We start from the raw sequence: 26,769 nt of genomic DNA on the forward strand, positions 1-26,769 counted from the left end.
ATTGCTTTTTGTCTGTTGAGCATGTGATGTTCCTTTAATTTGAATCCAGACCCACTTGTGCCAAGTAACAGATGTGGGCGACATAGTAATCACGCTTGCAACCATTTAAAATTGAGAAAAGTGGACTCCACATTTGTGTTGTGTGTCACACCGAGCATGAAGAAAAGAAAGAAGAGTAATAGCTGTCTCTGGATTGCTACCAAATGCTACCAAATATTAAGTTGGGTGCCAAGAATTGTGTCCAGTTAATTTTTGGAGTTGCAGAATTGCAAGGGTGTCGATATTTTGTGCCATGACTGTAATAAACTAGGGCATTGCATCCACCTTTTTCCCTATTGCAGTAGAGTATTGTAGTGATGGGCAAAAAAAGTTCATGTCTGTTTTATGTGACAATAGTTTGGAAGGTTATTTTTGCTTTAGCCCACTGTGACTGAAACAGACAGCTGTTGTAATGGTGGGATATTGCTGAGAAGTAATGGTAATGCTGTTAATATGGTCTCACTTATTAAACGTGACATTGTTGTCTCATGTGATGTGAGTTCTAATTACTCTACATGTGTCTTGTGTGTCTTTGTGTTGCAGCTGTCTCCCCCTCAGCTTACAGCTACAACGAAACCCTCAGCACACTGCGCTACGCTGCCCATGCCAGAAATATTGTCAACAAGCCTCGTGTTAATGAGGTCTGTGGCCATGTAGAGTCACCAAAAATACAAATATTCATTGTAAATGTTTCTTGGTGCGTCATGTGTTTGCTTTGATTTCTGTGTAGGATGCAAATGTTCGTCTGATCAAGGAGCTGAGAGAGGAGATTGACAGGTTGAAGAGCATGCTGCTTAGCTTTGAAATGGTATGAAAATATTTTGTTCTTAGCGCACAGCGTTAACTCTCTCAGGGTCGACCCACTCTGTTGGATTTACCCCAAAATAAATGACTATAAGGCTTCCCACATTACAAGTTTTGTTACCTAAATCTTAATGCAGTATTTGTCCTTTTGGCATATGTAATCCCCAGAGCTGTAGAGATTGAAGGGCACTGTATCAGGTGTGTTTTCTCTGACTACTGTTTTGTTATGTTTTTTTTTTTTTCTTCTTTCTCTCTTCACACAATTTCTATACCCTCTTAACTATCAGCAGCGCAATCCTAGTCCATCCCTGAGTGATGAGAGGGATGGGAATCTTTCTGACATTGTGCTACAGAACGAACTAAAGGTAACGCAGGGTCGACACCGGTGGTTACATCTACCAGACAGATTTAGTTATTGTTGACATATCAAACCCATGTACTTTTATGTTCAGTTGAATATATGACAGATATTTCACAAGAAGGAAAAGTCAGGGCACGTTGCAATAGGTTGCGTCATCAGACATTCATTGTCTGCACCCGTGTCTCTTCCTCAGGTGGAGCAGCTGACCAAGGACTGGTCAGAGAGCTGGAGTGACAAGAAGGAGCTGCTGGAGCAGTACAGTGTGGACATCAACAGGGACCGAGCAGGCTTCCTTATCAGCTCCCTCCAACCTCACCTGGTTACCCTTGATAGAGATGTACTCAGCACCGGCGTTGTCTTCTATCACCTCAGGGTATGATGACAGGAATAAGTCCATGTACAAACGTCAGTGTTGTAGTGTGTTTGGTGTTTTTTTTTTTTTTTTTTTTGTTTGTTTTTTTTTTTGTTTTGTTTTTTTTGAGTGTGTGTTTTGTTTTGTTTGTTTTTTTTTCTAATTTTTTGGTAGTAGTTGTGTATATAGTGTAAATTAATATGTATTTGACATTAACATACTAATAGTGTTTTTGTTAAGGATGGTGTACTTTCAAATCTGTATCTTGTTTTCTTTTTGTCAAGTTTCTTTTCATCCACAGAGACTCACATCACTCACTTGCACAAATGCTGTTCCACTCAAAATACACATTTTTGTGAACATGATGCAAACTCCCACACGCTAATATTTTTTTTTTATTTGCTCTACTTTTCCCAAATCTCAAGTTACTGTCTGACAAACTGTCTCTTTTTTTGTCTACTAGATTCTTCCCTCCCCTCCTTCAACTATTTTTCTCTGTTCTGCTAGAAAAACTCTTGAAAAAAGGTGTGTTTCTCCTGTCTTATTTCCCTTCACTCTGCCCTCCAATTGTCCTGTCGATCTCCAATCTCTGTCTGAATGTCTTCTGGAATGCATAGAGCTCAGTAGGATAAGAAGCTCTTAGTTCTGAGGCCAGGACTCAGGGGATCCTGCGCTGTCCTAATTCTGACAATGATAAGCACACCCTTAGGCCTGACAATTACAATGTTTCCTGCATTTGAAGAGCTGATGCCACCTGGGAGCCCATGTGGTCCTGACACCATATAAAAAAGCCTTTAATGTCATTAGATAAGGCTTCAAAGTAAACAAATATAGTTTTTTTCATTCTCTCAGCGAAGTAGAAGATAAGAAGTTTAAGGTGATGTTGGTTCTTCAAAGAATAGTGTTGTTGTGTGCAGTATTACTTTTTGTCTTGAGCATACCCTATTAATAATGAAGCACAGATATGGTTTGTTTTTTGTTTATGTGGATTTTGAGCTTTCATTATGTTTTCTGCTGCAGGAAGGAGTCACCCACATTGGACCTCAAGACCAGTTTAAAGAACCACAAATAGGTATTCATTGTTCATTTGCTCTCTCTATTTCCGCATTCAACAGCAAATATTCCTTTTCAAATTATAAAATGACATTTTAGATTTTTCTGGGGGGTCTTTTATAAGCCTCTTATAACCACAGAAAAATCAAGCCGGGGGAAAAAATACCGTACAAAGAGAGAATGTCAAGTTCACTGATTGGGGTATCACACCCAAGATGTACACTGTAGCTGTGAAGCGAGAATGGATAATAAAGTGTAATGTGTCCTAAAATGGCCTGTTAACTTTTCATTAAATGCTGCATTGAGCACTGAATAAATTCAGCAGCTTCCTCAGTACAGCTTCTGAAATCAGTATGTGTGATTGTGGTTTCCAGTTCTTCAGGGCAATTCCAGCTGTGAGATAGAAAACAGTGGAGGTGTGGTAACACTTAAACCACTGCCGGGCTGCTCCTGCCTGCTCAACGACAGGGAGGTCACTGAGCCCTGCAGATTGGCTCAAGGTCAGTTCATCTCCTCAACAAAATAGTTTGCTCACACTGTGTTTCCCTTTCTAAGATAAAACACAAATTGGATTTTTTTGTTTTCCATCCACGAAATGAGCAGCAAATAGACCAATGTTCTAGTTGTGTGTTCTAATTCTTGATCCAAACCTCTATAGACATGCCGGCTTGCAGATTTGATGTTATTTTCTTCAGACTAACATTGAACACAAATTGTTGTACTACTTAAATGGCTATACCAGAATAAATCCCATCCTTAAATTATGTCAATAATGACATTTGATATAATGAAAATCAAAAAATAGCTTTCACTTAAACTGTATCTGTAAACTCAATGTTCGTCTGTGCCATTGCTGATGCTTTCAGAAAATGAGTGAAATTGACATTGAGCTTAAGGCCTACTGAGTGATTGTAGCTCCCTGCTGGATATCTTAAACAAGTGGATGTAGAATGACAGTACATTGTGAATATTTACTTAAAATGCATGAAGTCGTCCTAAGAATGAAACCGTAGACACACATTAACACCCACTCAGCTGTGCTTATACACACACACGCGCACTCCTCTGTGTTCTTAGCTTAATGCTACACAATAAGCACAGCTTGTGATGAAAGATTTGTCTCTCTGTCTCCAGGGATGGTGATCACCTTGGGAGGAGTACATAAGTTCCGTTTCAACCATCCAGCAGAGGCAGCTGTCCTCCGGGAACGCAGACGGGTTAGTGCTGCTCATCTGACAATAAGTGTCGTCCTGCTGGTTAAGTTTCCAATCAAGATGATATAGATGAAGAGCAGATAACTGAGATGTGATAACAAAACAAATAAAATGTCTTAATCTGTTCTGAGAATACTGGTGGTAGATTATGTTTTTCTATTTTAAATTAATATCACAATGAATTTTCTCTTTTTTATTCTCAGGCTAGTGAAAGTGTCATGACCTGCACCTACATTGACCTTTGCCCCTTGAGCTCCAATCCCCACAGGTAAATGCGGCCTGCAGAAAGAAAGTCACAGAAGGAGACATTCATAACTCTGGATGTGTGTACGTGGTGAACAGCTCTTATTCTGCCAAGTCACAGCATACATATTTAATTAGAAGTGCAAAGTGTTGTATCATTGTATGTGCTGAAGAAATAGGGCAATGCTTCATGCATGTTTCTTTTCACTTGGTGAGGATGGCATGTGCTTCTTTTAGCCCCCACCTTTTTGAAACAGTCCCAGTTAGTTGTTTACAGGAAAGGCTCAGATGTTGCTTAGTTACTGCAGAGATGCTGAATTGAAAACTTAACAACAGTAGCTTGTGCTTAATTCCTTCCACTCTTAACAACAAAACTACTAAATTCGATCATCAAATTGTACTTACTTCTTACTGAGGTAAGAGCATATCTTTACATTTTCTTATAACCTCTTTTCTTTTTATTTAATCATAGTTTCTAGGTCTGTTTCTCATCTTGGATCTTGGTGTCTGTTTTACAGTGTTGAAGAAGCGAAGCTGCAGGGGCAGCCGGGGGCCTGTCTCTCCCCCAGTGAGGTGCCTACTGTTAGACAGCGTGTGGAGGAACAACAGCGTTATGTGGAGAGTTTGCGACAAGAGATCCAAGCTGCACAAAGACGGGCTGAGAGAGAGCTGGAGAGGGAGCAGGCCCACCTCCGACAGCAGCATACTGAAAGTAAGTACTTTCTGCAAAACACAATGATTACTGCTGCTTATGAAAGTGATAGCAATCAAATTTAAAAATTCCTCCCAAAGATATTTCCACCGTCTCAAAATAATCTCCTTGAATCTTTACCAAACAGTCCAGCAGTGGATTTTACAAGAGAAACAACGCCTGACATCTGTAGAGCTAAAAGTTACCCAAGAATCTGGAGTTCAAACAGACATTATCTCTGCATCACTCCTGGAGCAGCAGACAAGTCAGGTATCAAAGAATCAGGAAGATCTGTCTGTGGACCGTCCCTGTCCGGTAGTGAGAGAGAGGAAGAAGGCAGTGGAGGTGGAGCTATTAAAGCACCACGCCCTTTGTCGTGCTGAAAGCCGCATACATCGGAAGAGGCTGCAGTATCAGCTTGAGAGAATTGCCCGGAAGCGGCATCTGTTGGAAGCTAAGAGGGAATTGCAAGAACTGGAAAAGGCCCTACCTCCTGGACCGGACAGCCCAGAGTCTCCTGAGGTTGGATCGCCCTCAAAAATCAGAGGACCATTTACTTCTCGTCGACACTCATTCTCAGCAGATCTTCTCTCCCGGCTCTACCCACAACACACCCCTATCTTCAGGTGAGCGCATAGAGTAAGACCTGTAGAGATTACTATTATTATTATTATGATTATTATTTCTTGGCTTTTTGTGGTTACCCCACTTGTGTTTTCTTAAATTTAGGGTTGAATTAATCTTTTTTTTTTTCTCTCACCAGACATTTCCTGAAAAGAAACAGATCCACCGAACTCAGTCCGAATTCCTCCACGACTTGTGATTCGATTGGCTGCAGGAAATGGGTTTCCGATGAGTGTCTTCCTCGAGAAAGGACTCAAAGTTGTTCAGGGACATCCTTCACAGGACAAAGTCAGTCTTGCCGAAATAGAATTAACTCCTCTGAAAATATCAGACAACCTTCCAGAGATGAACCACAAACTCCACCTTGTCGGGAACGACCTGAAAGAAAACCTCTGCTCCCAAACCGAGATTTGTCTTTTAAAAACAGATCAGATCGTAACTCACTCACTCTGAAATCACCACTTGGAACTGCAGGGCAGCCCGTCAACAAAGAGAATATACAAGAATCTACGACAGATAAACTTGGTTCTGAGGCTGTCTCTTGTATAATTTTGAGTACTCCATCACTTGGAGCTAACATAGGACAACAAACCATCAGGAATTCTCTCTCTGAGTCTGTAGGGCCCAAATTAAAAACAGTCTTGTCCAAAGTTTTCAGGAAACCACCATCGGGTGCAAATGCTGGACGCGTCCCCAAACCATTCAGGAGGATAGCAAGCAAATTACACTGGAGACAAAAAAGAGACAGAAGCGTGAAAGATGCCAATATGAGCCGAAAAAAATCTGCCATCAAAACAGCCGTCTCGTGTGAGGAGCTTGACCAAAAGACTGTTTTTGAGGACATTCAACATAGGAGGTGCCATAGTATTGAGGCACTGTCGAAGAAGACTAGCAGGTGGGTTGTGAGCCAGGAGGGATTGGTCAGATGGGAGGAAGAACAAGAGGAGAGAGATGGAGGAACGTCAGACTGTGAGAGCCTTTTCTCTCTCGATTCACTGTCTTCTGCTTATGCAACAGCTTTGGCAGAGCAACTAAGACATGAAGAAACAGGGCAGAGTGAAGCAGAAAGTGAAGACAGTCAAATGTCTAAAGACTCTTTAGCTGTGGAAAGCTTTGAGAAATATTCTACAAAGGGAACACTTAATAGAACGCTGGTGCCAGCTCACTCACTGGTGACAGATTCCTCTGCAGAGAGCAGCTTAGCCTGGAGTAGCTGTAGGAAACCCCAGGTAGCCCCTACAGAGGTGTTCTGGAGCCTGGAAGGTTCCCCAGAAGTGAGATATACAGAGGAAGTTTGTTCAACAGGGAAGCTTCTGTCTCAAAGTCCTTCAGCAGCAGATTCCACAGGCGAAGACATTGTACAGAAATTGACTGACGACTTAGAGAACACACAGACTGCTTCGACCAGCAGTCCTCGCTTGCTGAGCAGCTGTAGTGTGAGGGAGCCAGAGAGCTTGCTGGCGCTCACCGATGCCTGGTCCTCAACCGATGCAGCTGACAGTCCCAGAATTCAAAGAAATTCCTTACCTTTCCAAAGAAGAATGCCGTTCAGTCAAGTGGAGAAGCGTAGCAGCAGTTCCAGTCCAACCAGCATGAATCTGTCAGACTCTCAAAGCGGGTATATTACCTATAATTCAACATCCACCAGCACAGAGGGTATAAATGTAACAGTGCAGGAACACAAACTCATACGTTCAACGGAGGCTCAGATTTCAGCAGAAGGTGCCCAGATAACATGGGATCAGGAAGATGTGGAGCTATTAGGGCCACAGTCACAAAATGTGGAAAATCCAGTTATAGCTACCCTAGACCATAGCATAAACAAAAATTCAGCTTCCATACCCACCCCAGATCAGACCACTACTGGGATTCCCCAAACCATGCCAGCAACATCTAACTTGCTTAATGATGCTCCTGGTATGGTGGCGGAAGACAAGACTATTCCATCTGACACTAAAATGGGCACCTCAGGCTGCCAATCGTTAATATATTTCTCTAAAAATCCTTCCAACCAAGGCCAAACACTGACGGAAGCCTGTGCCTTCAAACTGTCCACACCAGATGAATTACCATGCAATCTACAGGGAGCTGAAAAGTTTAGAGATGTCCAGGAGTTTGAGTTTGTGAATACCAAAGATTTATCACCAGCAAGGGATAAAACCAAAGACACTGAACAGTGCAATGCACTTCAGTGGGAGCTTGCTAAATCTGCTGCTAAAAATTCCAGGAAGAGGAACAAAGACCAACAGGATGCTTTCATGGGCAGCCTGAAAATTCAAAAAACGAGCAACAGTAGAGTGATGAAAACTTTCTGCTCAACAGCAGTTGGCAGCCATGAAGATATTTGGCCTGATGACAATAACAACAGTGACTCTAAGGCTGTGCAGTCTCCTGTGGAAACTGGCAGCCATGGATTGGATTCTGCTCTTGCTGATGGCAGCGTTCAAGAGGACAAAATAGCTTCAGTTGCATTGCCAGGTACTGATCACATGAGCAGGAAATTTGGAGAGATCTGCGAGGAGTCTAAATGTGTGTTTAGAAATGACAATAGTTATCACAGTGGTTCCTCTGTGAATGACGGAAGGATTATTGAAAAGGGAAATGAAAAAATAAATGAGGTAGTTGCAGGAACAAAATTTGAACTTAATAATAAGCACATATGCAAGTCTGATGCTATTTGTAGCGCCATTGACCTGAGAATCTCAGAAATGGTGAAGGAACATGTCAGACTGTCATTGATTGGCAGCGAGAGGACGACCAGAAGCTTGAATGCCTTAGCATCATTTGCCTGTCATTTTGAATGCAATACTGAAAAACAACTGAGAGATGACAAAAAGGAAAGGACAAACCTCTGCAAAAATTTTTCAAAGGAAAAGACAAGTGAAGCTACAGTGAACAAAAGTGAAAATCTGGCATCAGATACGCAACCTATATTGAGGGCTGTTCATGAGAGCAGCATTTTTAAATCTACTGAAGTAAATCAAAAGATTAACCATGCTCTTAACTTCTCTGATGTGGCATCAGATAAACAAATTGCTTGTTACAGTGTTGTCCAAGATGTCACTGCCAACATCCAATCAAATCAGACATTAAACATCTATGGAGCGACTGAGACCACTGTAGACATAGATGCTCAAGATCAAGAAATTAATGATGTAGCAAAACAAAAAGTCACCAACAGTGATAAGCTAGACAACCCACAGCGTCACCACATACACCGTGAAATACCATCCACCTTTGATGATACAAGCTTTAACTATGGATCCAGCCATGTAGAAGCTGTCACTGTTGGAGCTTTATCCAGTGTGAAAGATGAAGGCCATTATTCTTACAAACAAAACTCACCAAACATGATTCAACAAAATCTCCAGCATAGTCCTGACTCATCTAAAGCCACAGAATTCCAACCATCCAATTACAGCAGTGACCAGAAAACGGCCTTTGATGAGAATACAGGGTTCATGATTGCTCCTGACTGTGATGGAAGTGGTGAAACAGAGACCATTAATGGAAGTAAACCATCTATTACAGCAAGTTTTGCTGTACACAAACTCATTCAGATGTTTTGACCCATGTTTGTGTGGTCTGCATGAATTCCAGCGACTGCCACAGCTTATCCCATTCACAGAAGAAATTTGACAAACATACTCAAGTTGACTGTAAAGAAAAGTGTGTGATGGAAAACAAAGAGATTTTGCCACACCAATCTGGAGACGACGTTCCAGAGAGCTTGGCGGTGTTTAAGCATGAAAAAGGTATTTCTGGTTCCATACAGCCTGTTCACAAAATACCACAGGAACATGGTGTCAGAAAGACAAGTTGCTGTGGATCCATCATGTCCAGTGAGGGCCATGCAAACACATCAAGTTCTCCACAAGAAAATTCTGCTCTTATGCCTCACAAGGCCAAATCTAAAAGGTTCAGAAGGTCTAAGATCCAAACTCAATCCACGTCTTCGTCGGAGTCGTCTCTCCAGTCACAGGACGAGGATGATGATAAAACCACTCCAGTGCTTCACAACCGACTCTCATCTAAATGGGTAAAAATTGCTTCTCAGAGCAATGCTAAACTGGAAGGTAGACAGGCCAGAAGTACCAATGGAGATGTCTGTATGTCACAGACAGTGAACAAAACTAAAATCAAGACTTGCTCACATGTAACAGTAGGTAAAAGTGAAGTTCAATTTAGTAGAGATTGCAGCCAAAAAAGACACTCATTATCCACTCAGTCAATATTCCAAAAGACAAAAGCGGAAATAATCCTCCCAAATGCAAAGAAAAGTCAACCACAACATATGCTGACGTCTCAAGACCCCCCAATGCATTTTGCCTCAAGCGACATCAACCCTTTTGTTCACCAATGGCAAGACGACGGCTCAAATCAGCACTGTTACAAAAACACATCATTCGGAAGTGCCGCCGACCTATCCTGCAAGTCCCCGCTTTTAAATAGTGCTGAAAAAGGTATGACAAGATGCTGCAGTGTTGACAATGGTTTGAATGGGCAGAACTCCCCTTTCAATTCCCATCTCAGCACTTATGCCACCAACAAAGGGCTTTCCAGTACACTTAGCAGTATGGAGGATTACAAGGAACAAGCAAACCCAAGCTGTCAGCTTACACCCAGTCAGCAGACACGTGCTGAAATTCACAATCATTTAGGCAATCTGACAGTGAGCAGCAGTTCTTCAAGTAATGATGTTCCTAGTGGCTTTGGTACCAACTCTAGTCATGTGGAAGAAATTATGCATGCTTACTCATCTGAGCAAGAGTCCCAGACAGGCCAAACACAGACCCAAAGGAGGAGGACATGTGAACATGGCACTCAAACTGAGCGTGGACTTCAAATGGTAACCTTTACTGCGAGTACTCCAAAGAGGAAAGATCATCACAGAAGGAGCAACACTGATGTGCCTGCTAGGCAGAAAAGCAAGGTGGACATTAAAGAATCTCCTACATGGGCCAGCATGGAAAGTATGTCAGCTCACCTCTCCAAGCTGATCAACAGCACCTCAGACCTGCTGGGCGACGTCCAGGACATGAGAACAGGCGAAGCTCACAGGGCAAGTTCAAGGAAGAGCATCAACTTGTCAAATCTCAGCATTTCTTATAGTGAGAAGAATGACTGCGCCAAGAGAGATTGTTCCACTCAAACAGCTGTAGATGTTGGGATCCAGACAGAAGAGCTCCTAACACCAGCTGCAACAGAGGTCACTGTTCATCAATCACCCAGTGAAAAGTCCAAACCTCATGAGGTCAATGTGATTGTCAAAGTTGTTGGTTCTGATGCTGTTAGTGTGTCTCAAGACAAAGATGTGCACTGTGTGGTGAAAACCAAGGCTCACACAGATAAAAAGATGCAGAATGTTGTTGATCTGAGGTTTAACGCCTCACAATCAGAGAATTTCCCTCTCAGGACGCCTCCTGTAAAGATCACAGCTGAATGTCAGAGACGTGTAAGATCGGCTCCTGCTAAAAGTTCAAAACAAAGCACATTCGAGGCACCGTGCCACAAAAGTGTTGCAAAGTCTGAAACCCATAGATCACCAAGAAACCAAGAAAGTCAGAGAAATATCCCATCTGTTTGTTCAAAGAAGCAAGCTAAGTACAAAGATCGCGCATCGTCTCCCATCCTGACTGTAGGAGTCAGGTCAAGTTTGAAGCCAAAAGGAAAGCAGTCAGCATGTACCCCAAAATATACGAGAGGAAAAACAAACCTTGTTTCTGAGGCAGGTCGCACGCCTGTGCCTTGTAGCAAACAGTCATTGTGCACATCTGTATCGGATGATGATCAGATGTTCACACCAGAATGTGATCTTTCCGAATCAGTGTCACTTGAGAAAGTGAGTGAAATAAACTGTTCAAGCCTTAATGGGTCAGATAAATGCTCTCCAAGGCTTGGTTCATCTCTGGATAGATTTACAGACCCTGACAGAAGAAATGATAATGCCGAGGAAAACTACCATCCCAGAGCAAGTTGGCAGACGGGGGCTTCTACATCTATAGAAAATGTAACTTCGCACAACCACGTCTCATCCGTTTTGAAACAAACTAATGTGCACACACAGCATAAATCCAAACATGGAAAACCATCAGGCATCACGAGACCTGCTGCAGATTATGTGGATTGTTTCCTTGATATCCACAACCTGTCACCGGTCAGTGACAGCACTGTCCAACATCAAGAGGATGACATGGTTTCACTGGCCCCCAGTGAATGCAACACAGATATTCTTGTGAACATTAAGCCAGTCACCACTGTGTCCCCATCTCAAGACCAGCAGATGGTCCCAGAAGACCTACCTATGCACAACAAGTTCACCAACTGGTCAGGCATAAGCTGCCAACAATCCAAATGCTCTAACAAAGTGGCTGCAGTGCACACCAGCGAACAGGAAAAGAGCAGAAAGTGCGCCGAATGGGGTGAAATAGAAAGTCACGTTTCAAATGTGGACTCTTTGGCGCAGAGCAACAGAAGGGTGAGAGAGATAGAGAGGCTTCGACAGGAGAGGGAGCAGGTGATGGCAACAGTCAACCTTAGCACAAACCTGCCAACGCTGACTGTTGAGCTGACAGAGGCCAAGCTACATTATGGGCTGGGAGAAACTGATACGCTGTTAAAGATGCTGTCCCCGAGGCCCAGAGAAGAGCTGGAGCCAACTACCACTGCTCCCACCAAACAACAGCTGTATGACCGGTAAGGATACTCAAATACAAATACCCTTTATTTTGATTTAATAAGATCACTGTAACTGGATTAGGGCCTGGAAATATTTGGAAATGTGCTGATACTGGTGCCATATGATGATTGACTTTTGGTACTGAAGAAAGACATTTTCAAAAACAACTGTCAGACATATAAAGACTTTTTTTATTCAATCCTTTTTTTTTTTTTTCTTTCACATCAACACTTCTCAATGCATAATTTTTAATGCTGTCAGATGCTTCATTTGTATATTTTGAAATAGGTATACAGAGAAGTGTCACCTGGAGCGCTCCCAAGCTATAATGAGATTTATACCGTTTCATTTCATTGTTTAACTATCCAGCCCACAATTTTCACTCTCATAGTAACATTTTCAATATTCTTTTGGTGATATTTCAGACTCCGAAACAAATATCAATCTATCAAAGTGCTGCAATTTTTCAAAATGTACATTTTGTATCTTATGTCAATTCACTTGGGGATGATTTGTGACCCAAATGATCTTAATGTATGTATCTTACTTATCTCTTACTGACAAAACTAGCTGTATATTCTTTGGGATTCTTTCCACTCAAGACACCGTAGGAGTATAGAGGGTTTGAGGCAGGAGAGGGAAGTGCGGCTCCAGACCTACCGGAGAGCTCGTAGTCTGAGTCCCAGCAAACATCCTTGCCCAGCGCTTCAAGAGGCGGCATCGTTTTCCAAGGTGTCTACAGCTACACCCAGTCGCCATAAAGACTACCTGCTGCACCAGGAAGTGATAGAAAGCACCAGGTAAAACAGAGGCTAACCATTTTTAAATTTAGTTTAAGAAAAATCTCAATACATTTTGTTGAGTTTTTGCTGAATTATATATACGACAGAATGCCAAATCCTGCTCGAGGAGAAGGCCACTATCCGTCTAACATTGAACAGTTGTTGCGTGACTACGGCCGAGCTCGGGAAGAAGCCAAGACAGAGATTGCAAAAGCACGGGAACGACTGCGAGAAAGGACTGAGCAGGAGAAGAGAAGGATTCAGCAGCAGGCCCAGTCTCAGGAAGTGAAGGTTGGTTTGTTTGTCTCCGGGTATCATAATTATTTCATCCATGTGTCACAACACTTCATTTCAGGCTGAAGTTACAGCCAGACCAGTGTTGGATGTTTTTGTCGGTGTTACAACCAGCAATTTTTTATTACCTATTATTTGTCTCATTATTTTTCAATTGCTCAGTTGTTTGTTTTGTGGGCAATTCAAAATGAAAAGGCTTCTTACAAGCTCAAGGTGACTTTGAAAGATTGATTGTTCCTGTCTTACTAACTTTTCAAAAATATGTAATTTAAAAATTTATAAAAAGGAGAAAAAAATCTTCCATTTGACCATTTTGAATCAGCTACCTTATTTTTTTTTTTCATACATAGGTGATTGCAACCTGCAAGTACCAGGTTGATGGCTTTGATGCATTGTCTCCAGGTTAATCCTTTGTCGTAGTCCCAAACTTTTGACTTGGCTGCAAGTCAAAATAAACAGTTACAGTGCTTGTAAACACAGTTTGCATGCCATGTGTCTATTGATGCTGGCATTCAAACAAAGGTTAATGAGTGAAGTATTGAAAATCATTTAATTTAATGTTTGCGTCTGTCTCGGGTAGGATGACCTAAGGCATCGGACGAGAATCAGTAACAGCACCTTGTGTACCGGATCTAGCCTGAGTCTTTCATCTGGACCCACATCAGGGTACAACAGTGGAAACACTGTCCAACTGCTGCATAATGACAGACCAGTTCTAACTGGAGAGGTTGGTAAATGCACGTTAACATGCTGCTTTAGAATACATGAGTCTTATCTAAAGGCTCATTTTTGTGTTGTTGTTTTTTGTTTTTTTTTTTGTTTCTTTGTTTGTTTTGTTTATTTTTTCCATGAGTAACACAGATGCTACTTTTATCAATGTCACTGTTTTCGTTCAGACTACAGGGTTTCAGAATGAAGGGCTGAAGGTCAGGACACGTCCTCCAATATGTGGTCCTCCAAGTGTGAAGACACAGCGAGTTTGGCTGTCTGCCCAGGGTAAGGACCAGGCAGGAGTGATTCACAAAGCCTAACCAGATCTGAGCAAAACAGTCATCAAAACTATGCTAAAATGTTTTTTAATGAAGATGGTTAATAAAAATCATTTTAAATTTAGAAACTTAGTAAAAAAGTTTATAGTAGGAAATAGAAGAAATGGTTTCCAAATAATTTTGTCCAGATCTGTCACCAGTTTGTCTCTTCACTCTGCATCTCCATTCCATCTTAACATCCATGTGTTTTATCAGATGTCCATCTTGAACCCACTGTCACTGTGTTTGAGCCCCTGGTGACTTCATCTCCATCACCCCACACTTGTGCACGACAGCGCACCACCTCCATTGGCTCCACCTCCTCCATATCCACAACCTATCAGGATATCACATCCACCCTCCTTGGGCGAGCTCTAGCTGAGGTAATACTGGCCTGAATAACCTGAGATAAAACTGTTGAAAGAACCGACAATCAGCTCTGGCATTAATATTCACATTGTTTGCGGTTCTTCATAAAGATTCTGCTTTTTTGTAATCTTTGCAGCCTGAATTTTTTTTTTTTACCAGTTTAATATCTGGACCCTTTTTTCAACAGGTCCGACTAGCTTCAGCTGGAGATTTGACCAACCTGGTGCAGGGCAAGGCCACGGCAGGCTGGAGGTGTGTGCAGTCATTTCATCCAAAACATATGTCCTGTTTTCATTTTAATCCTCAAACATAAGATCAGCTGGTTTAGTATTCCACAATCATTTTTCCTTGTTGACTCTTGTCTATTCAGGGCTCCCTATGAGTCTTCTTAATGAAAATGAGAATATTCTAGTGCTGAAACTTTGCTTCCCTCAAAATCGCAATTATCGCTCAGTTTGCTTATGTATTATGTTTGTGTTTATTTAGGTACCAAGGAGAAGAACGGGGGATCCAGGCTTACTATAAGCCCTCCTCCAGCCTGTCTGTCCATGGGTTTTTGGGCTCTGGGGAGCTGGACAGACCCTTAGACAGCCTGTGGAACTTAATCTGCCAGCTGTCTAAGAGCCACTTGTACAATCGGTCGGTTCGTTCTGTCTGGACACGACCACTAGATGACAGCACTCAGCTGGGTGAGTTAACAACTCTACTTAATCTATACTTTCACTTTATTCTCATAAATCTCATATATCATAGTTAATACCAACTCTGGGACATAAAGTTAAGTATGAAGTGTTAAGTGTTTTCTTAATATGCTTTATCTTCCATTTTTTTCTGAGGGCAGTATTGGACTTTTTGTACAATATGTGTTTTTGCTTTTACTGTTTATGCTTTTTGCAAGGTATTAAGGTATGCCGCAACTGTATTCACTTTAAATTATGCAAGTGCAGCCTAAGCTATCTATAGTACAGAACAATACATAGTCTCATTCGTCACTGACAAGTTATTCTATTGCATTACCAACTCCATTTTCACATCTGCTGCATGGTCACATATAATACCTTAGCAACATCATCGGCGCTCTGTTTCTCTATCTGCACTGCTCTGTTCAACTCTCTGAAACTTTCGCCAAAGTTATTTTTGTCTCTGTTTGTTTATCATAGTCATTCATCATATTGTGTTACTAATGCATGGAGTGAAATGAAAGGACTTTACTGCCTAACAAGGATGAAAAGAGACCCTTCATGGTCAGCAGGAAAGTCCTGCTCCACCCACCATTGTACCAGTCTGATGCATCCACTCTTTGTATTTCTGTTTAGTCTACATTCTAACAGATCCGTCCACCTGCCACCTCAGCCAGCCACGGGACTTCTGCTGCATCAGCACTGAGTCCAAACAGGTAAGCACAGCAGGAAAATCACACAGCCAGTGCTGCTGATTGCTGCTAGTCACCCCTTGCTTAGTGAGCATTAATATTAAAACTAAACACAAACATATGCTCCGGTTTGGAGGAGAAAATTCCATTTGCCGTCATTAATGCGCCCTGAAGCCTGGATCAGACAGCACTGCCTTTTTAAAATTGAGACAAATCTAAAAGCAAATACTGGGAAATGGATGTTTTTCAGCCACAAAATGCTTAACATGCTATTTAGATACTAATGCTCAGTGAAACAACGGCAAGCATAAGTAATACTTGCCCCTACGGGAGTGGCTGTGGAAGAAACTGTGCCAGCTGTTGGTTATCATTTTGCAGCCAGTGTACATTTGCCTGATGGCTGATCAAAAGCTGTGCTGTCTGTTTTATTGATGGTTTTCTTCACTCTCTCTATGCCTCAGGGTGACCTGTGTGTGCTGGCAATGCAGTCTGTGTTTGAGGAGTCTCTGCCACGTCCCAGCGTTGATGCCATCCGAGGGGAAATGATGCCCAGTTGTTGGGTCCTTCAGCCAATTAAACGTAACGGGAAGGAAGTCACCAGGGTCATATACCTGCTGCAGGTGAGATGTAGCTCTGTAAACTAATTGGGCTGGCTGATAAATGTGCTGTGCTCACCAGCAGCACCATCACATTTTAACAGCCAGCAAAAGCACAGATGTTTTGATTGTGGAATAAATGAACAGAGGAATAAATGTAGTGTGTGCAAATGTGAGAATTTAAAATGCTTTCGATTCAGGACCAGTTCTGACCAACCACCACAATACAAATGTCTCTGAAGGATTCAACCCAGCCACCATTACTTGATAGTTTAATTACAAGTCTATGTGCTAAGTGCTCAGCTAGCAGCGTCCAATATAGACTTGGCTCTGCTGCTACACAGGAAGATTATTTTCTGATTCACAATCAGCAGGCTGTCTGAACTTAGTGAAATGGACCTGTGTGTGATGTAATATAGATCAAATTTTTGGTTGACTTTTTTGTTGTAACAGCTGAATTCAGGAAGATTAACAGCTGCTAAGCCAGAACCTAAGGAGACAATAATATAAAAAAAAAAAAAAAAAAAACTAAGGCTGTATTATTCCGCTACTCATATTTCCATCTCCCTAAGGTGGACCTAGGATCTCCGTCTTTTCCACCCCGATTCTTGAACACTGTTGCCAGAAGACAGGCAGCCGTCATCGCTGATCTCAACACATTGCTTGCTTCGTAAATTCACCGGATACATGAAGACACATTAGCAGTGAGCACTTAAACTGAACTCTCTCCACCAAGGAGTTCGTCTGACTTTTGAATTTGCACCTGAAATGTATTTACTTGACTTTTTCTATTTTGAGAGCACTGTTATGTATTGATTCCCAGTTACAAAGTCCAAGCAGCTTCTTTTGTATGAAGGTTATTTTTATAAGATATTAAAACTGTATTTTTCTATTTGTACATGTACATAAATGCTTTTAACAATCGTAATCCTATTTTACCAAAGATTGATTTAGAAGTCAATGTGAATATTTCTGCATGGCACATTTCGGCTATTACATTTAGGCTTAGGTAGAGTCATGGGTTCATTCATTTAATAGATGAAATGTTGTGATACATGGTCGAGTCATAGCCTTTTAGCTTTGTACTGCACTGCAACAGGGACAACCAAATATGTTTAAGTCAAGGCCAACATCATCTGATGTTTAAGAGTAGGTAATGTATATTTCTAACAGAAGTGCACCCTTTGGTGTACTTTATAACTGTCTATCATCGTTAGATACAGCCACTACAGATTGTAGTTTTCTAGGACTTACGAGTACATCTGAGATTAAAACCAGATATAGAAGGCATCATTTTGTCAAGCAGTTTTAACCAGTTTTATGTAAGAGACATTTTCCAGATATGAAAACTGGAATATTGAGAAACATTTACAGGGGAACATGTGTTCTTTTTTTTCTTTTTTTTTTTTTTTCCTTTAAACGAATAAGGTAACGTCTGAATGGTTCTGATGGTTTGAGCCCCGTGCAGTCATCATCTTCACCAATTTGTTACCGTACGTGTATATACTTACATCCTCAGACACTGCATATTTCAACCACTCAGTGACTTAAATCTTCTGGAAAATGAACTTGAAATGTCTTTCAAATGTTTTTCCCCATATAAGGGCAAAAGCAAATATGAAAAAGAATGTACAATATTTTTTCAGGGAAGACAAGGGTCAGAAAATTTGCAATTATAATTTGACAAAAGATCGTATTGTCTTAAATTTTGGGAGAATGGTGGAGTCATTTATGTCGTCCTAAATTCAGATTTTATAGTTATCAACCATGGCCCAGAAAGGGCTCAGTTTTTTTTTTTATTTATTTCCATGCATTTACGGATACACATTGGCAGATTCATGAAGGGTTGATTAGAGTTCAATTTTAAATGTTACAGTGTTTTCAAAACCAGAGGAGGCTTCAAAGAAAACATTAGTTACCCTCAGGAGCGTTTTGCGTTTTGACAAACTGAAATATAAAGTTCAACCCACCTCATGACCCTAATAGTTTTTGCTCAGTTCCTTATCTGTATATTAGATAATGAGGTGATGGAGGAATTCACAGAATAATTTATGTAGTCTTGGGCTGTTGTTATATTTGTTTATCTGTATGAGCACTGCAGGTTTTTAATCACTTAGCAGCTCTTTCTTTCTACTGAAAATTTATTTTATAATGATGAAAGGATGAGTTGGAGAGCCACAAAACGTTTTTATTTCGTAAGCCAAAAGGCAAATAGGCAGATCGACTTTAAAGTAAAGGTCGCTGGTTCAAGTCATCCAGCCTGCTGAAGTGTCCTTGAGCAAAACACTTCCAGTCATTCACCAGCTCCAGGGATGATGCTCTGTAGCTGACCTAGACGTCTAACCTCCCTTCTTTTCATTCGTGCCTCGTGGTACCGCAAAGCCACATAAGCTGAGATTTAATGGCTATTCTCACCTCTGTTGTATTTATTTTGAGCCTGCCTCCTGTTTGAAAATGCTGTTGAATGTGTTTTATAGTTGACTTTTATGAGCAAAGTGTGGTGCTGCGTTTACAGCTGCTTGCACAAAAGCCATTAATAACTTTTATTAATGTTACAGATTAATTTTCCTTTGTACACTGTTTAAACTATGCAGCCGCTGATCCAGGGACTCTCAGTCAAAGCCGGGTCACTCACGTCCACATATGAAGCCATATTATTTACAGTAGTTGAAGGTTCAGGACTGCAGCTCTCAGTTTGACATGAAAGACGTTCCTGAAGGAACCAAAGAGGAAGAGATGGAAAATACTGACGACACAGAATGAAGGAAGGAAAAGATTACTTTTACTGATCTCCTTTTCATGTGTATTGGCATGTTTTCAAGTGCTTATCCATTTTGTAAAAACGTGTTATTTATGTTTTGACATTGTGTTGTAAATGTATTTTGATATAATCACTCTGCTTTCTACGATGTTATTTGTTGACCATTCTGTTAAGGAATACAATGTGTTTTTGAAGCGAATTTTCATCTTGTTTTCTTTTTTTTTTTCCTTCAACTTTTCTCTCTAATAATCTTGGTGAAGCCAGTGTTGTGTTAAGAGTTGTGGTAAAGCTGGGAAACAAACATTAATGGATCAGCATGTGGTCTATATCAGAAGCTGCCAGTGAATGGTATTTTTCATTTTAACGATCAAATTTCAGCTCCGGACTGTTTCACTCAGACAAACAATTTTTTGCTGAATAACACGTTAGTTTTCCTCAAAGTCTAAACCAAGCTACACAAAACCCATTTTGTTTCATAATCAAGAATGCAACTCTGCACTTACAAATGATATCGATTCAAACTGGAGAAATCCAACAGTTTTAAGTCTCACTACATTATTTCATCTGAGTGACACAGTGAATAGCTTCATTTTGTAACCCTTTCTCCTATCGAGCTGTATTTGACAGATGAGATTATCTTGATGATACAGTGAGGTGAGCTGCTTTGCTTTGCTTTGGTCAGAATTACTGACACATGTTCCAACCAGATATAGATATTTGTCAACGCAGATAATGGCTGATGTTGTGTTCACAGCCTTAGAGCCGTTTCTTCACTGAGCTAATAACTATTGACATGATAAAAATTTTTTGTTTTTTTTTTCTGTCATCAGTGTGCTGTGAACTGTCGACTTGGTGTTCACGCTTGTAAAAGTCAAAGTCTGTGTTTTCTCACATTGTGTGACAGGTGTTCACTCTGATGACCCCCCCCCCCCCCCCCCCCCCCACAGCCCGTCCGGGTCCAGACCTGTCCTCTCCCGCCTGCATGGAAGTGACATTTCTCAGACGGTCCCAGTGGGTGCGCGATTAGAGGCGGCCTGGGGTGGAGCTGGTGGGGGGGGGGGGGGGGTGGGGGGAGTCTCTACAGGAGATCAGAAGAGCCTCTGCCATTTAGAGTCACCAGTTCTTGTCAGGAATGTCCACCCCCCCCCCCCCCCCACCACCACCACCACCACCTCCCACCCCCTCCACTCCTCTAGCTCCCTGAGCGCACAGATCATGTACTGGATGCGCCCACTTTATTTTTAACCCGGCGGGGGTGGGTCACTCTCCGGCTCTCGGGAATGAGAGCCCCAACCACCACCACCGCGTGCTGGACCGAGCCCTCCTCGCGCCGCGGAGCCCCGAGGACAGAGCTCCTTCAATGGGATACTAATTAGTTCACTGGCAGGGAGAAGACTGAACATAAACACCCCCGGACAGACAGGACGGGACGGGACAGCACAGGACAACATCCAGAGGCGGGTGAGTGTAAATGGAAGTCAGAGCTAATGCGCCATTGTTAAATAAAAGAATTGATCTTTGGCCAAACAGTTGCTGTCAGCGGTCACTTTAATGGCGCTCCTTCCATTAACGCTGTTATTGTTTGTGCCTACAAGTTTCCTCCAAACCACCTGTTGGACCAGACCGCCATGTCAGCACGGCACGCTAATTCTTTAAATTCTAACTGAGCTTTTGATGAAGCGACACCTTTTTTCGTAATCTCTTAGTACCGGTATATGTTTATGACTGTTCTGAGGCCGCAGAAAGGCGCCAGTGCCAAATTGCGCACAATGACGCCAGTGCGCTTGTTTGCGCACGGAGCTGGGAGCTGGGGGAGGGGGGGGGGGGCTCTCCTGAAGTAGCTTTTTGATAAACAGTTTTCAGAATCTAAACTTTAAATACAACCAAAAGAGTTGCGTGTAAAATCACTGATAAGACAATAAATATTAAATGGTTGGATTATTACAACTGATGTCTTAAATATATAAGTAACATTTCATTATTGTCTCTAATGAAGCTTAACTCCTGTTTAAATATTTTTCTGATCATGGTAGTTTTGTTGGTGAAAAATCCTCTTCTGTCTTCTAGCTAGAAATAAAGCCTTTACTCAAATGTGGAGTATAAATTCATTTATATTTCAGATGGGTTTTTTTTTTTCTCCTTTGAAATGCAGTATTGGAAAGTAGCATAGCTGGCAGATTAAAGAGAAATCCTGAATTGGAATGCCCTAAAGTAGCCCTCAGGAGTAGCTCAACAGTAGTTGAGTAAATGTACTCGGTTACATTCCACCGCAGGTCTTAATCCAAACCACATTACTAACACAGTTTCATGTTTATCTCTGTCTACATTGCACGGCGCACCCTTGTCCAAAATAAAAAAAACAAAAAAACAAAAAAACAAAACAGTGCACTGCCTTTTAAAAAATGAAAAGTGCCTCACTCAGACTAGATGTCCCGCTTTATTCCCCTTAAAAGGACAAGTGTGAGTGTGTCTCTGTGTCTGGACAAGCAGGAACTTTTGTGTAAACACACTCCAGGAATAGTTTACTATCATCTCTTTAAACCCTCTGGCAAGAATCAGGATCATATTGTTGTAGTCCAAACAAAACTGACCACAACAGAACTGTTGTTGTTTTTTTTTTTTTTTAGATATCACCCTGCGTGTCTCCTTGTAGTTTGTTAAAATTCATGAGGTAATAGTCAGTTTGGTGTTGATTTTTTTCCAGTTTGAGGAGAAAAATTAAAGCTGCTAACTTTGCAGGCCATTCGTTGTTGTAAGCAGCCCCCTACTCTCCTTCCCCATCGATTCCTTATGTTAATGCCTCAGATTTACTGTGTGCTGTCCACAGTCCATCCTCTCCTCAGTCCAGTTGCTGCTACAGATTCACACACACACTGTAGGTCACACAATTTGACCACACCCATCTCCTATTTCACCCTGTCCATCTGACTCCATGCTCAGAATAATGTGCACGCTGTGGGCCAACTAATGTGCTGTTGTGCTGCATCGACATCGAGCTAAGTTTCAGCTGAGTTATTATTCACCTCAGGTGCCGATTTAATGTTTACATTGTACATAGTTGTTTACAATGTAGTTTTCCAGTCACAACAAAGGGAGGAAATGGGTTCAGTCAATTAAAGTCACAAGCAGGAAAGGTCATAATCAAAGTTTTCTTTCACGCTTCATTAATGCGCCATTGTGTTGTCAGCTTTTCAACTCAGCAAACACGTAAAAAATCTCATTCGCACCTTTTAACCATTCTCTCAAGCGCCCCAAAGACAATCACGAGCATCTGTGCAAATCAAAACTCGTGTGGCGCTGCTGTAATTTCCTGCAAACAGAAACACATTTTTTTTTCCTTGTCTAAGGTTAAGAAACACGTGGCTATCGTGAGAAATCCCTGCTGACATTTTTCTCATTTGTCTTGACATTTCACTGCTTTTGAGAAATGATCCAGAATGACTTAGTCATCAGCTCATGACGCGAAGTCGCAAAACTGTTGTATTCGCTGGATTCGCCGTGTGCTGAGGACTTTATCCTCAGGAGGCGATAGGAAGAAACACAAGTGCTGGCAAAGCAATTTATCATTTGTCTTATCAGTGGAGCCAATAGCAGCTTAAGGATGTCTGTATCAAATTGTGCCCAACACTGAATGGTTTCAGGGCTTGCAGAGCAATTACATAAATCATCGTACTCTTCTAAAATAAAATGAGTTGAGCAGTCACATTGTTGATTGCTGGAAAATGAAGCTGCAAACGTTTTCGTCACTGTTTGATTGCTTTAGGTGAAGGTAAAATGCAGCATATTTGCTGCTTTTGTAAATTGCTTTGCTCTGGGATCTGGGTGGTTGTTCGGATATAACATGCAATTTTAAAGGCCTCCACTTTGGGAGCTTGCAGTTGTAATTTCTCCTTGTCTCTTTAGCCACATTAGCAGTCAGTTCACCAATCTCACACTCTGCTCAGCCTGAAGTGGCTTCACAACCATCGGATGGATTGCCATGAAATATTTGTGGTCCCAGAGGAGGACTCCCGCCGACTCCAGTGATCCGCTGACATTTCCTCCAGCAGGCCAAAAGATTTCACTCATTCTCTGAATTTTATCTCCACATCCCCTGGATGGATTGGCAGAAAACTTGACCTTCATCAGGCTTAGATGATGGGAGTGTGATTCTCTGACTTTTCAACTCGTGCCAACATGAGGTCAAATTTCAGTTTTTGGTGACATTTTTAAGTTTAAATAACCTGAAATGAAAAGGCCAAACATTTACATCAGCCTCAGTATTAACGTATGTTTCATGTCAAAAAGTAAGTTGCATTGCAAATCACACTAAAGTTACAAGAAGTCTTCTTTTCCAAGATTTGAAATTTGTAATCATAAAAATAACAGAAGCATGTGCTCATAAAGATAGCAGCTGTAATGAGATATTGTCGATTTCAGTCACAATTCAGACGTCTGAATCTGTGACAAATGTTCAAATGACAGGATTTTTGAGTTCAGCCAAAACTTGAAACACCTGATGTACAGCTACACTCTGAGCCTTCACTAAGGCCTTTGTATTCTCATCAGGATCTTATTTGGAGGTTTGAGATGATGGTTTTTACGTTGCAGGGGGCTGAATGCTGACAGAATAACCAACGAATGCACTGTGACTGAGCAGGCCATAAGAGTTGTGCCCCTCACTCAAGGACGCCACAAGAGGATACTTAGCTATTGTCAGACGCACAGTTGCTGTGGCAGTCAGTGAACCGGTGACCTTTCTGTCACAGGACTGTCTATAAGCTGGAGGCCATCTTGTCTCTCCATACAGCTCTAAATGGAGCTGACCGCAGTATCACCGAGTGTACGTCACAGCTCAAACACTTAGTTGGTTCTTTTTGGCAGCAGAGTCGAGCAGTCAGTCCTCAGACACTCTTAGTCTTTCAGGTTTTGTATACGGCTGATAGCTTGTGGATACAGGAGTGTGTGTAACGACGGTTGGTGCGGTCTGAGTGTGCTGTGCTGTGCTGTGCTGTAGCTCTGTCCAGGTTGTGTGTGATGTGATAAGGGCATCCCCGGTGGTGGGTGTAGCGTCCCCCTTCTGCTGATAACGGCAGTCTGCACAGGACTGATACTGAGCGGGAGGAGGAGGGACACCTGTAGGATGCCATCGTTATGCATCGCTGTGGGCCTCTTCTCTGAACGCGCCAGACAAACATTCTGAGTAGCAAACGTTAACAGTTCAGTCAGTAAATTTACAAGTGGCAGAAAGTAACTGAGCTGCCCAGCAGTGTGGAAAGTACATGAGACCTGCCACATTCGCCAGCTGTGAAGTTGATGTGATCTTTGCAATAATGCATCATTATTACTAATCCAATAATCAGGCCATTTTGTATAGCGAGTCATTTACTTTTGGCACTAGAATTATATTGTCATTTTGCTCTTTGCAAACATTTATAAATGAGGATGTTGGGCTATAGGAGACACAGACCATCGGGACAGAATTTGGTGTCAACAGCATGAGTCCATGGACCCAACTTGGCTCGTTTCGACAGCCTAGTCTGCTGGATGAGGAGGCACAGTGGGCTGTTCCGCTAATTACTAAGGTTTAAGGTTGGTGGTTCAGTCCTCGGCTCCTCCACTGCACAAGATCAAGTTCATGCCGCCAAATCTCTCACTCCACCGCATGGCAAAGGTTTTTATTGTCGATCAGATCTGATGACAGGGGATACCACTGACGATCACTGAGCTCACTGTCTGGGGAAGCTGTCTGTAGTACATTATAAAATGTGACAATATATCAGGACCGGGAATTCGACGTGCGCCAAAAAACAATTTCTCGCACATTAGACCATCACCACATCATACACAAGCTGCACTTAAAGCACTTTTCTAGTCTAATCGACCCCTGAAAGTGCTTCACAGTGGAAGCCACATTTACCCATTCATGCAGCGCGTTCTGCCATCTAGTACGAGTACTCATGCAGCGCCTGCAACATAGATGCCCTCATACTCTGATAGTCATAGTCATAGAAGGCTGCCATAGGAAGGCAGGGATCGAAACGCCAACCTTGTAATTACTGGACGATCCACTTTATCTCCTAGACAGCTGAAACAAGACGGGTTTTGGTTTGTGTCTCCTATACATTCATCAGACGGGGCTACATTTTTATTCAAACATCCAGCTTTGGTCAATCTGTATTGACGGCAGCCTCAGATTTCTTTTCTTGGCTGACAGGGGAGCAACCTGAGGAAGCATCTGTGCTATGTTAATATGATACTACTAAATTGTTACTGTTGATGAATTTATATATAAACAGTGTTTCATATGAGCAGTGCTCGTATAATATTTTACATTGCGTTGTGTGGTCTAATTTACTTTATGACAGTATAGATCAGAGATTTTTTTAAATCTAAATCTGCAAGCTAACAAGTGACGACAATCAAATAAATATGGTGTATGAAAAGGTGATGATTACTTTCAATACTTATTAGTATGACACCGCGGTGGAGTAGAATAAGTCAAGTTCATGTATAAAGCGCAGAGACAAGAGTCAGAAAGTGCTTTACAGAGCAGAACAATAAGAGGGAAATATAGGGAGAGGCAGTGATACGGTCAAGACACAGGAGTATGTAACGATTTACAAAAGGAAAGTCTAAAGAGAAATTGCACAACGGCAAGATACAATATAGAGTAGAACATGTGGAAAAAATGCATCCAGGTTAACGGAAAGTCTATTTAAATAAGAAGGTATTTGTGTATCATTTAAAATACACACACACACACACACACACACACCACACACACACACATGCATGAATATGCAGTTCAAACTATGTGGGCTGCATCATTCAAAAGAAAGCGGCTTCGTCATGTTCTGCGGCGAGGGGTTGCCCCCCCCCATCCGTGTGACATGATAAGAAAGCTATGCTGCACCCAGATAGAGCTATCAGAGCTATCATACCCTTCAGCCCGCCATTCCAGGCAAAGAATACACACACACTGCAGGGTGAGCAAAGTGACACACACAAAATGGAGATTGTGAGAGGGCACAGGAGCTTGTGGGGCCCGTTTGACATCTGTGATAGGTGAGATTTCTCTTTAAAAATATACCTGCGCCACATTTGAGATCGCATAGCTTTCCACAAATTGACAAGATTAAATTGTGGTGCGGGTATAGCTGCAGCTCATCCTCGCTGGGATTCACAAAATGAAACTTAACACCCAGGTGAAAGCTAGACTGCAGAGAGATAATGCTTCTTCCATAGAAAGCTGGACTCACCAGCCAGCATGGGCAATTTTTTTATAATTATATTAATAACTTTCATAATGTCTAGATGCAGTTTTTAACACGCAGGCTTTAAATAAAGTTGTGTGTATGTGATGATGATTATACTTGGTGCTTGATTTCTCTCCGGTGTGAAACTCCGCTCACTGAAAGCCAAACATCCAGCAATAACAAATCCAAACCAATTTTTGAGTGGAAGGACTTTAACACTTTTTATTCTCAGCTATTTCATACTAATGTCTGATGTAACCTTGATAATC

General features: G+C 41.8%; 2 protein-coding genes and 1 gene segment (V, D, J or C); 2 read left to right on the plus strand and 1 right to left on the minus strand.

Annotated features, from left to right (window-relative positions):
* The window catches only part of LOC115036211 (stAR-related lipid transfer protein 9-like), a 28,193-nt gene extending 19,243 nt beyond the window's left edge, over nt 1-8,950 (plus strand). The window contains exons 12-22 of the mRNA XM_029494341.1: nt 583-680; nt 770-847; nt 1,131-1,208; nt 1,398-1,577; nt 2,577-2,628; nt 2,984-3,109; nt 3,744-3,826; nt 4,027-4,091; nt 4,585-4,778; nt 4,906-5,383; nt 5,521-8,950. Coding sequence (XP_029350201.1) covers nt 583-680; nt 770-847; nt 1,131-1,208; nt 1,398-1,577; nt 2,577-2,628; nt 2,984-3,109; nt 3,744-3,826; nt 4,027-4,091; nt 4,585-4,778; nt 4,906-5,383; nt 5,521-8,950 — 4,862 coding nt within the window. The remainder of the gene's footprint in view (nt 1-582; nt 681-769; nt 848-1,130; nt 1,209-1,397; nt 1,578-2,576; nt 2,629-2,983; nt 3,110-3,743; nt 3,827-4,026; nt 4,092-4,584; nt 4,779-4,905; nt 5,384-5,520) is intronic.
* Nucleotides 8,937-17,719, plus strand: LOC115036380 (stAR-related lipid transfer protein 9-like). Its single transcript, XM_029494557.1, has 11 exons — nt 8,937-12,077; nt 12,663-12,860; nt 12,950-13,133; nt 13,717-13,863; nt 14,033-14,132; nt 14,381-14,547; nt 14,721-14,785; nt 15,020-15,222; nt 15,850-15,929; nt 16,367-16,525; nt 17,074-17,719. The coding sequence occupies exons 1-11, from the start codon at nt 8,971-8,973 to the stop codon at nt 17,173-17,175; spliced, it is 4,512 nt and encodes a 1,503-aa protein (XP_029350417.1). The 5' UTR covers nt 8,937-8,970; the 3' UTR covers nt 17,176-17,719.
* A 7,467-nt stretch (nt 17,720-25,186) lies between these two features.
* The window catches only part of LOC115036212 (immunoglobulin lambda constant 7-like), a 2,855-nt gene continuing 1,272 nt past the window's right edge, over nt 25,187-26,769 (minus strand). Inside the window, 1 exon segment of the C gene segment in view lies at nt 25,187-25,257. Coding sequence covers nt 25,187-25,257 — 71 coding nt within the window.

Source organism: Echeneis naucrates, chromosome 22 (assembly GCF_900963305.1).
Source record: "Echeneis naucrates chromosome 22, fEcheNa1.1, whole genome shotgun sequence".
Classification (NCBI taxonomy): Eukaryota; Metazoa; Chordata; class Actinopteri; order Carangiformes; family Echeneidae; genus Echeneis; species Echeneis naucrates.